Source organism: Lepisosteus platostomus, chromosome 12 (assembly GCF_059453375.1).
Source record: "Lepisosteus platostomus isolate fLepPlt1 chromosome 12, fLepPlt1.hap1, whole genome shotgun sequence".
NCBI classification, from domain to species: domain Eukaryota; kingdom Metazoa; phylum Chordata; class Actinopteri; order Semionotiformes; family Lepisosteidae; genus Lepisosteus; species Lepisosteus platostomus.
Window position 1 is genome coordinate 5978718 of NC_142622.1, and position 12220 is coordinate 5990937.

At 37.3% G+C, this 12220-nt stretch overlaps 1 protein-coding gene across 2 annotated transcripts; it reads right to left on the reverse strand.

The window, feature by feature from the left end:
- Positions 1–550: 550 nt before the first annotated feature.
- Positions 551–11877, reverse strand: steap4 (STEAP family member 4). Of its 2 annotated transcripts, XR_015925616.1 has the most exons (6): positions 11733–11877; positions 7987–8444; positions 3719–4246; positions 3196–3360; positions 1793–2413; positions 551–1693 (listed from the first exon to the last, which is right to left on the reverse strand). XR_015925616.1 is itself a non-coding variant. In XM_088600611.1 (5 exons), exons 2-5 carry the CDS (start codon positions 8440–8442, stop codon positions 2138–2140), a joined length of 1425 nt encoding a protein of 474 aa, XP_088456737.1. In that variant the 5' UTR covers positions 8443–8444; positions 11733–11877; the 3' UTR covers positions 551–2137. The 2 variants fall into 2 exon arrangements, 1 of the variants encoding a protein (XP_088456737.1); XM_088600611.1 differs by having other exon boundaries at positions 551–2413.
- Positions 11878–12220: the final 343 nt, after the last annotated feature.

Consider the following 12220-nt stretch of genomic DNA (forward strand, 5'->3'; position numbering starts at 1 on the left):
GGAATGTCTCACTGAAACATAACTTAATTGACTTAATTTGACGGTATGCATTTTCTACAATTATCAGGATTCTTTTCAAGTTGTTGTTCATTGAAAAATATAATATTTCTTCTTGCTTTTTTAGTGTCAGACTATATTAGGAGCAGCCTCTGTTTCATGAAATGGAAGCTAACTACTTTATTTTATATACTTTTATATATTTTATATATTATATACTGCAGAGAGTGAGATTTTGCTTTAGTTTTTTTTTCCTGACTTGAGAGTGGAACTGTATACCTGATATCACACCATGTGGAAATTGGTTTAATTTTAGTGGTATTATCCAAGCGCATCATTTCATAGTGTTAAGACTAAAAAAAAACCTCCGGCTGTCTTTGCTGTGGTGTTGACATTGGCTGATGTGACAAGTGAATTAAAGCAGTTCACACAACGAAGGAGAACAGAGAGGATTATAAAAGTATGGAGACAGGAGATGCGAAGAAAAATTGAGAATTGTTATTCTCCTTGACTGTAATTGTCTCCAGTTTGGCTAACCAAAACAAGCAGAGCCTTATAAATCTTTCTTTTTATTCATATCTTCTTTTTGTTTGTTAACACAGATGGGATACAAAACAATTTCAAGCTGTTGAAATACAGTACAACTCAGTTATGTAAAAAAGAGAATATTCCATGTCCTGTTGACCAAAAGTAAACAGTGCAGTTTCTTCTTATCTCATTTATCACAACATGTTATCACGTTTATTAATATTAAAAGGTCCTGGGATCAATTCCTAATTTGAACAGTTATCTGTGGATTGAGTGTGTTTTTGCCTCTGTTCTTTTCACCTCCCCTGGCATACAGGTTATGTTTGACTGACTATTCTTAAAAGGGAACTGCAAAGCTATTTTTATACCTTGGAGTTAGAAAGAATCAGCATTGATGACTGCATTTCAAACCACAATAAAAGTAAAATGTACACAGTAACTTGTAACATCTCCAATTGACACCACAAAATGAAATTTCCAGGTATGTGCAGCTGTGATCGTCGCAGTCCCGCGCGGGGTCATGCCCTCCGCCACCCGTTCCGTCCCGCGCACCTGGGGCGCGTACCCGGGTCTCCGGCGTAATGCAACAGGGCATCAACTGCGTGAGCTAAAGGAGACCTCCCCCAGCCCAGGCAGCTGAGGACCCTGCTATGCGCAGTGAGGGCGATGACGTCACCACACCAGCTCCACTACACAGCAAATATTCTGTGATTCAGACCAGGACATGATGCAGCCCTACTACATTGTAAATTCATCTCCTTTAATCCAATAGAAATATTGCTCTTGACTTCAAGAGGGATTTGCTGATAAATGGAACTGCACAACCTGTATTTATTCGCACATACATTGCATTGCATTAGTCATTATGGTGACTAGTGAGCAGAAAGGGCCACAATACCTCACAATTCTTGCAAAGTCTCACTCTCGTCTTTGGCAAGACCAGTGCTTTTAAAGTTGGAAATTTCATTTTGTGATGTAAATCTGGTTTGAGAAATTTGGACTGCAGTTTCCCTAACTGTCTGTTTAGAGTGGGTAGGGTTTGAGGAATAGTCCTGCTTTTTCCTGCTTTCCAGGGATTTGTTAATAGTACAGCCAGTACTGACTATAAGATTACAAAGTAACAGAACCAAATAAGAATGATGGAGGAAATGGTTTTCCTCTTTGTGGCCTTTCTGATGTTTTTTGATATTTTGAAGATATGATATAAGATTACAAAGTAACAGAAACAAATAAGAATGATGGAGGAAATGGTTTTCCTCTTTGTGGCCTTTCTGATGTTTTTTGATATTTTGAAGATATGATATTTCTATAAGAAAGAGCATAGCGTACATGTTTTTAAAAAATACATTTTTATACGTGCAAATGCTTAACGCAAGAAGTACGATTTTCTACTGTAATACTGTGCAGTCTCTATAAGCTGTATAAAATATTTCCTTTCTGAGGTACTGAAAAAGCAAATGTTTTAATAGTGGCCAGTTCAACAGTAAACATGAAAAAGCTGTAACGTGTACATACACAACATAGCTGCACTTTTTCACTAATTTGAGTTTCAGGATCCAAGATAGACTGTATCAATTGTAAAGGCAGGATTCAGAAAACGCTCAGCAGTAATTCATAGAATAAGAGTTTTTCTGTTCTTGGAGTCCGTGATGTTTGGCACTTTGACTGATCTCCTCTCCCAGCCCTGCCGAATTCTTGTGACCACTCTGTCCACACAGGGCGTTATCAGAATGAATTTGAGGACCAGCACAGTGCACGGCACAATCAGGGAGAGCATATAGGCTGGAGGGAGATACCATGGGTAAGAGGAAGGCTTCAGGAACTTGGTCCAGCCATAGAGAATGGTGTGAGCCGTGCACAGCAACAATGTCATGTGGCCTAGTTTGGACTGTGAAAACAAACAAAAAATAAACACGCTGTTTGAAGTTGAAGTTGTAACCACAGACATTTAAAAACACCCATCAATGTAGAACTGTTAGCATTTATGATTTATAGTTTGATAATGTTACTAAGCAGCCCTGTGTTGGTTGGGGGTCTTACCTCTCAAAATTCAGGTTCCTACACACATCATGATAATTTTTGAAAGGTTAATGATTTTTAAATCACATTTTTGATGAACACCGTAAAAATACAAAATTACTATTCATATTTATATTTTCTTAAATTAAAGGAATGTGCTTCAGTTTACAAATTTTCCAGTGTTCATAAAAATAACTGCACTAAAAAAATACAGCTTGTTCACTTCTCTCACCAATTCCATTTCTTCAGTGTCTTTTTGCTTGTTAACACCCTTATGTGATTGAAAAATTAAAATTAAAAACTCGTTGTAAAAATTATGGAAAATTACTATTACCATTACATACTTAATCATTTGTGTCGAACGTTTATTTGAAATTAGTTAGATTACTAGTCTAATTTAATACAAACAAATCAGTGCCTCAGCATGCATGTGATGGTTGCTCCTGTATCTGTAATATTGTTTTGCAGAAACACAGTTATTCTCTCTAGTCTTTCTTGTGCATCCCTTTGAATGTGCATCATTGGGCAGAATAATACTCTGACAATAAAATAAATAAAGGGGATCAGAAACAAAAGTAGATCAGTTGGTGAACATTTTAAATCTTTGTCACATTAGCACACAGAACAATGTTTTGCACTGTGATACTGTACCTGAACAAAGCGAAACTCTCTCCAGTTGACTGCATTACTGACGGAAGGAAGAGACGTTATTCCTAGCAGGACATAGAGACCAAATCCCAGAATACCACAGGAAAGATATGAATCACCATACCAGGCCCTAGTATTATCAAATATGTCCGTTTTGTTTTCCTTAATCTGAAAAAAGAAAAGTCATTCTGATGAGCAGAGTAAACAGTATGAAAATGTACATGTATACATTATCTTTTATCACTAAGAGAGAATTATGAATTTAATTTTAAAACTATGGATCAATACAAAGGAATGATCTGCCCTCTGCATTTAATATCTTTCAATCAACGCAAGTTATCTTCTGGTCCTCGTCCAGCGAAAGTTTCCCACATGTTCAGAGGGAGAGCATGCAAATTCCACAACCTTCTCGTTGATCTTATCTTTTTTTCTGCTACAAAAATTCCAGATGCATTTATTCTTTTTAGACACAGCTACCACAGAAAAAATAGGTTTTCTCAACGATCGCATGTTGATTTGTTCCTACCTGAGAAGCGGTGTAGAGTGTTATGCGGTATCTCACATAGTATCTTATGGGGATGATTAATGTATACAGCACATGAAGTAAGGCAAAGGCCAAGGCCACCAGACCTAGCTGCTTTCGACAGAGCATCCATTTGTCCAGCCAGTTTGGAAATCTCTTGTACTTTGTGCCATTGTAAAGCTGTAAGAATCCTGCAATCACGCCTGGCAGGTAGCACAGAGCCAGCATGTTCAAGGACACAATCGGAAAAACCCGGTTGGTGAGGGAAATCATGATCCGGAATGAGTTGTCTTTTCCTTTAGTGACACGAGTATAGACGACATCTCTTATGACACAGTATATGAACAAGCCTGCAGTAAGGCCTGTGGCAATGTAGATGGGGATTCTCCATAGTGGAAAGAGGTGCAGGGGGAAGTCTTCAATTTCCTTGGCAGCCAGGAGAGATCCTTTGTCTAGGGCCGTGAGACCAAGGCTGCGGGCAATGTCACTAACCAAGTGCTTGGCTTCATCATCATCTCCACAAATTAACACCTGCATGAGGAAGGACATGACACGTTATTGCATTGTACTTAGGAGTCTTTCAACAGCCCACCTGGTTAAGGCATAGCTGTTTAGTGTGCAAGGTTGCCAACATGATCACAGGTCTGCTGATAGAGCTGGCTTAGAAATCTTTGCATAGGATCTAGGAAAGAAGGAAGCTGAGAGAGTTTCCCCCACAGACAGAACAAACAAAACTTGTCACCATAGCAATATAAGGTGATAAACTGATCAACTCAACATTGCTGCGGCAATACAAGATGATAAACTGATTGACTCCACATATTAGTAGGCAAGATAGGGTTAAAGATTTAGAAATATGATTAAATTGAGAAGAATTAGTGATCTACACTACTTTCAGCAAAAATGATAAAGACAAAAACCATTTGAATGTATAATCGTCATACCAAATATCAGAAAATATGAATCTGTATGGTGAAATAAGACAAGAAAGCAAAACAAACACCAGCATGTACTATAACAATAAGTCACAGTGCTTTTGCTCTTGTGTCTCCGCTGGAGGTTGTCTGGGACTAATTACTACCATTTTCGAGGAAGCAGTTGCTCTTTTTTCAGTCCGGCGGTTCCTCTTGGATTCCCACGAGAAAGAAATGGTAGAAAAATATGAAGTGAAGTCACTTTTAATGTGCTGCATTTACACCTCTGCAAATGAAAACAGATGGTGGTGTCACCTTTGTCAATTAGACGGCCTGGGCAGCAGAAGTCATTGCAATTTGAGCATAAAGAGCTGTGACCAATGAACCAATTGGCAAGAGCTTTTTGTTCAAGGGTGAAGATTTTCTTTTCATGCTTGGATTTTGCCATCAACTAAAACATAAACCCAATATTCAGCAGTGGTAGGAAAAAAGAAATATGTGCTTAGTTGTATCAAGATACATTGCTCCCATCATGGCTGGTAACCACTGGGCTACCACTGCTTCACTCATTTATTATCTTTACCTTTCAATGGCGCATATGGGAGGTTGGCCTTACTATTTTCTCTCTTCATGATCTCTGCTTCACTGCTATACTGCTATTCACCTGCATTCTGAAAACTAAGATATTGGTTAAGATAAGATCAGATAAGATCACTTTATTGGCCATATACAATTTCTTGTATTATGAATTTGTCTTTTCACATACCCCAACTTGCTCTCCATGAGACACACAGAAAGGGAGAGAGCCTGGGGTCAGATTGCAGGGTCAGCCGTTTATCTGACACCCCTAGAGCAGTTGGGGTTAAGGGCCTTGCTCAGGGGCCTGATGGAGTAGAATTTCTCTGCCAGCCACGCGATACTAACTGGCAGCCTTCCAGCCACAGGCGCAGATCCTTAACCACAGAGCCACCGCACCGTCCCTGGGTCAAGACGTAAATGCTGCTATGCTGTTAATCCTACTGCAGCCAAAACATGAGTGCATTTTTTTAAAAAGCTGACGTCAGCCAAGTTAATGTGCTTCTTTTAGATTTTAAACCATTACTAAGACAAATCTGTGCAAATAGGTGAACAGCAGCCTCTATTATACTGTTCTCCTGACCCAAATTTGATATGAAATGATGCAAAGTAAAACTGAATACAAAAAGATTATTGCTACAGTTAAAAGTGAAGCATACATGCATGGGAGCCAAAACTGAGCAAACTGTTCTAAATAAGAACATGAGAAGGGTTACAAACTAAAGGAGACTATTAGGCACATCTTGCTCAATGGGCTGCTAAATGTTCTAAGAATTCTAACTACCACTTTCTTGTTAATTACTTGTTTCTGTCTTTTTGCTCACTTGTCATGATTACTGTGTGCCTGTTTGTGTGTTATTGGAGACTCGTGAATTCACTGTACGTTTGTGGGAATGAGGAGGAACCTGTGGCATGCTGTTCAGGAGTCTCGGGTCTCCTTGAAATGCTATGCCCCGATGAGTGCTGCCTTATTTTTCAGATTCCAGACAAGCACTTGTAAATAACAAGTACATTTTGTTATGTCACCTGTGTAAATTGATGCTGCTATCAATAAATATAAGATTTATATTTATTGATAGCAACATAAGCTGAAATCTACTTCCATTCTCTATTGTAGAAGTAATAACCGGGCAAACTGTAGTGCTTAGCAAAGAAATATGTGAATCTACAGTCCTTAGTGTGATTTTACTGCTTAGGTTTGAACTCAAAAACGGCAAAAGAAGCAATACTTATGTATTACCTCTAGCACATGGTAAAGAAAGCTGGCTATCTGACCTTCCATTATTTGCCTAAAGACCAAGTAATTTTATTCCATCTGCGCAAAGTCATGGCATTAGCTGTCAATAATGACAATAATGCATGTAGGGGAAGAATCCAAACAGAACTAGTCTGTCACTATCTAAGCACAATCAGCTAATGTAAATACAATCTATTGACAAGTCTTAGGCCTCCCTTCTTAGGGTAATAACCCCAGATCTGTGATATTATATTCAGAATCCTCATTATGCCTGGGTCTTTGGTGAAAGACCTGCTGTCCCTTGCATAAAGTTATAGGAACAGCTGGCCCAGCTGGCACACTTACAGTAAAATACAAATGCAGGTTTGCAACTTTTTGGGGGGAGTCTGAGTGCCATGCTATTTTGAAAACTTTGCTGTACTTTTAGCTTATAATTGTACCAGAAGTGCTTGGAAAAAAATCAGCCTAACTACTGCCTGAAATGAAGTATTGTGAAGTGCGTCAGCAAGTACTAATGGAAGGTCTGATACACTAATTAAAAAAGGATGTCAAATGTATGAGGATCTTGACGGGCTGTTGCTGATATTTATTTTCAAGTGGAAACATGACAACAATTGACATAAACATGACTGCCTGGGGATATCAACACCAGCGTCCTTTGATAAACTTATAAAGGGATGCCACACTAACATCATTACAAACAGCTTGCTTCTTAAGAAAGAAAAAAATATATACTGAATTAGCATTCAAGGCTGAGGAGAGGCAATTCTTCAATGACAATGCAGGTAATTCTTCTATGACAATGTACTCTGTAATGAGTTTTTATTTTCTCATGTTAAACAGCAGCTCATCTCAAGGGGCCCTGGTACCACCTGCAGACAGCCGATTCTCAAGGTAGTGTAAACCCTTGCAGTAATTTTGTAAAATAAGCTGCTGTTTGTCTTTGTGCAACTTAATGATACTGTCTTAAGGTGGTACAGCGCACTGTATGTCGCTTGCTAGCAATCTAGAAGAGTATACAAAACATTAAAGGAATAAAACACCTGCAGCACTAATTATTCTAAGTGACACCATGCAATTTGCAGTTTTGTTTCTTGATATATTTAATTTAGACATAAATCTTAAAATACTTCAAACATTACTTTGTTCTCTTACAACTATAATATACCAAAATAGTCTTGGTTATGTCAGAGACAAACATCACGCATGGTGTTTTTATGAAATCTTTCATTACTTATAAGATAAGATCACTTGATTGGCCATATGCAATTTCTTGTATTAGGAATTTGTCTTTTTTCGCATACCCCAACTTGCTCTCCATGAGACACACAGACAGGAAGAGAAGCTTGGGGTCAGAGCACAGGGTCAGCCATTTATACGGTGCCCCTGGAGTAGTTGGGGTTAAGGGCCTTGCTCAGGGGCCCAACAGAGTAGGATTCCTCTGTCAGCCACGGGATACAAACCTGCAACCTTCCAGCCACAGGCGCAGATCCTTAGCTACAGAGCTAACGCACCGCTCAACAGTTTATGGGATAAAACACTACCTGTCGGTTTGCATCCAACCCTCCAGACTGTAGGGCCCATGCTGAGACTGTGTTGAATGCCTTAACCACATTGGCTGCCGGAACCAGCCTTTTCAAGTGTTCTGCATTGGACTCGGGGTACTGGTTTTTCTTCAGGTTGTTGCTTACGTCCACAAGCACTTTTCCAGAAAGTTCTTCAGAAAGCTCGCTGAGGAATTCGTAGTTTTCTCGATGCACAGCTATGAAAATGACCCTGGACATCTCTGCTGCATCCACATGGTTCAACACCTGAGCTCCTTTGGGAAGCAAGCTGGAATTTTCTGGGTGGCGGCTTCCAAATACTACAGCATACCCTGCCTGCAGTAAACGCAGCCCCAGTGATCGACCAAAGTCACCAGTTCCAAAAATACACACAGTTCCAAGTTGATGATGGGTTCCTGGACTGAGTGGGGTCATGCTGATGGAGTTGTTCGTCATGTCTGCAAAAGAATCGAGCGCACAAGAGGATGTGAAAGGACCAGGCGTACTCAGTGGTGATTTTTTACAGTTATACCCGATTCAAAGGGAGCAAATCAGCTGTTGAACGTGGATCACAAAATTTGTCTGCTCTTCTTGCATATTACCTAGAAAGGAGGAAGGACTAGAAAAGACTTAAATGGTTTTTATTTCTAAAATATGTGACTTTAATTTATATTGGGACTGTTATTTTTTCAGTTATAGTTTATGTATCTATAATGCATGCATGCACAGATGAATATACTTTTTATTATTTTTCTTGTTCTTCTTATTTTGTTATTAAAAGGACTGATGGGGAAAAAAAGATATTTAAAAACAAACTTAATAGATTATATTAATATATTAATAGATTTGCACAAATCTTCACACACCACTGCTAGTGGTTATATTAGTCAATAAATAAAATACCATTAAATCTATATCATATGGATATATTCCTGGGATACCCAGAATAGAATAGTACGGTTTCTGTATTTTTATTTACTTTTTAACTTAGTTAACTTCCAGGAAACGATTACACTGTATATATTGCTTAACCAAGGCTGATATAAGAAGATAGTTTTACACTTTTACTAACTGAAGAATATACATTTTGCAATATTTAACATGCTGGTGATTCCACAAGTGTCCAGGATGGGTTATGATCTACAGTACATAAAAGTGTCACTTGGATCTTAACTGGAGCTCAATTACATTACCATATGTAGAGAGTTGCAAAGCCTTCAGGAAAAGAGATATATTGTAATGTTATTACAAAATATAGGGAAGGATATTTGGTAAGGGAAATTGCTCTAACGATTTGCTTAAAAGATTTACTACCACAATGCGTAAAAATAGAAAAAAACATCAATGCATAATAAAGTAGGCAAAATGAAAAGGAGCAACAAAAAAGTTTTATATAATGGTTCAAAATGCAAAACAATTTATTTTAGTGCCTCCTAAAGTACTGTTTCATTCACATATAAATTTTGAGATTCAATAGAAAAGATACAAAGGAAGAAATAAATTGTTTAAAGATTAATAGTATCTTTAGGGTCTCTTTTAACTAGAGACACTAGCACGATAGTGCCGCTTCAAAATCTTTGTCAGAAAAGCACACCGTCATTCACTCCTGGAATAAGGATTGGTCAAACCATAAGGGTTGGTCAAAAATATATTATGCTCTGTAAAACCCAAGGATTTACAATACAGTTGCAGCAACTACTACAGTATGTTTACATGGTGTTCCATTAAATCCTGATGTAAACATTGTCCAGTAAAGAGTGCACAAATAATCAGTACAGCGTATGTGATAAAAACTGGCGTGACAAAAATGGAAGGTAAAATGTTCTTTTCACAATTAAAAGACTACTGTATGTCTGTGCCTAAAATGATGTATCACACCAACTACAAAAGTTGCACCATATTGGAAATAAATCTCAAACTTTGAGAAACTTCTACAATGTTAGATTATATCAGGCTATATGTGTTTTCTAAGGTCTGAAAGATACAGAGAAGCACGGTCAATTTTAGATGTACTTTGGTTTCACGCTTGTGTCAGTTAAATATAGCTGGAAATGCACCAGAGTGCAAAGGAATGGGTGCACTTAAAAGGACTGTGAAATCCTAATACAGTACATTCCTATTTGTTACTTGTACCAAAGTAAGGCAATATAACAAGTGCAAAACTCTTTTCAACAGTGATATCAGTGCAGACACATGCATGTCTATTATTTCATGATTATTTTAATAATGAAATAAACTGCCCCACCCTTCTAAGTATCTCCTAACAAGGCAAATGTGTGATCTCCAGGGAGATGTCGAGTGCAAATGATTGTCTCCACATTCCCATGCCAGCTCATCAATTAGTGTCTCCCTGGAGACAACACACCTTACTTATTTAGAGATAAAAAATTCTGTATTATCTGAAACGAGTTATTTAGTCTGCTAAAAGCTTGAATATATCTGTAGTGTACTGGAGGGGTTTTGTAACTATTGCAAATATCTGTTGGATTTTTCTGACAGAAATTAAGCTAGTTTCAACATGAAATATTATTATTTATTTTTCAATGCCATTATTAGACAACATTGTTATTCACTTATAAATCAATTCACTCCTTAATGCGAATTTATTCAATATTTTATTTGGAATATTTTAGGCACATGTCTTGTTTTTAAAACTCAATCGTTGGTCAAAATGACTGTTCTACAACTTTATTTTCAAGGACACAAGTATGGGGAAGTGTTGAGTTATATTCTTTTGAGCTTGCAAAGGACTTCACACGTAAATGCAGTTTATATTTGAGAGCTTGTATCAGACTTGGCTGACAAGAACAAACGTCACATCTCTCCTCCTCCAGTTTTGCTATTGCTAATGTCATTTATATTTAGAAGTAAGTCTCTGTCTCCAGGAGAGAACATCATGGAAACTGAATAAATTGCAAATTCCTTTCCTTTTATATTTAGAGTTAGCCATTGTTGGAAACTTTTAATTTACACAGGAAGAAAACACAACACATGTGAGAAGAAACACAAGGACGATGTTAAAATAATGTTTTGAAATGTAGTTAAGTGGTTTAATTTAGAAAGATAGGGTTTTAGAAAGAATGGGCTTTGAAACTAGTGTTCTGGCTTGTCCAGAATGTTGTGTGGAAGATGATCAGGACTGAATGTGCAGAAACCGATACAGTAGCAACACACTCTGTTTTCTGAAACAGAAGGACTTAAATACAGCTTTTTAGGCTATGTGTACTATGTATTGGATGTGTTAACTTGTTTTGTTAAGATAATGGACATTAGTCCGATTTTGAATGCAGAAAATAAACTTTATTATAGTAACCTAATTTTATTTTTTACTGAACATATTATCCTGATAGATTATGCACACAAAACAATGTTTTGCTGATAAAGTTTTGTAGCAGTGCACTAACAAAATATAGATAATATGGTGTTAATTCTTCTTACATCATTGAATTTCAATACATTATCCTCATAATTTTCCCACCAATGTATATACCTGTACATAGCTTATTCTCTCTGTTGATAATTTCCAATACTGTTTCTAAATATTTCCGTTTCTCAACCAACAGTAATATTAATACAACATAGTCTAAAAGCAGCAAATGGAAAGTGAGTAAGAACTAGTAAACAAATTCAAATCCAAAAGAGGTAAATATCATGGTCAAGCTGAATATTTAATGTTAGTACTGGAGATCATTAACTGAGTTATGTATAGTATATATATGTATCATAATCAATGGATAAAGACTTACTTTCCAATTAAGAAATTCTCCTGGAGAATTGTGATATTCTTCAAACAGTCTTCTCATTCGATACTGACAGAATAAAAAGTTCTCAGATGAGAGTCAACACAGTAACGTCGTCTGCACTGGAACACTGTTATTTAAATCTGAGATTTGTCCTGCCTCTCTCTGGAGGACTGCCTACTGGAAGGGTTCCAGAGTTGCATGTGTAAACCAGGAAATTCCCAGTGATCCTCAGGGCTAACGCACTGTCCCAAACAAACTGAAAAAACAGATTTTTATTACTTTTAGCCAGTAGTTTCTAAGCCAAAACGAAACAACAAAATAGAACTCCTGCACTCTTGTGTAAACACATGTCTTTATTCTTACATTTTGATGAAGTTGGTTAAATTTGTGATGTGAGTTGCACTGAAAGGTGAAAAAAGATATTAGGGAGAAAGAAAGCAATATTGCAATGGAAGGTTAATTAATACAGGTTTTTCAGCATTGCCACAGCA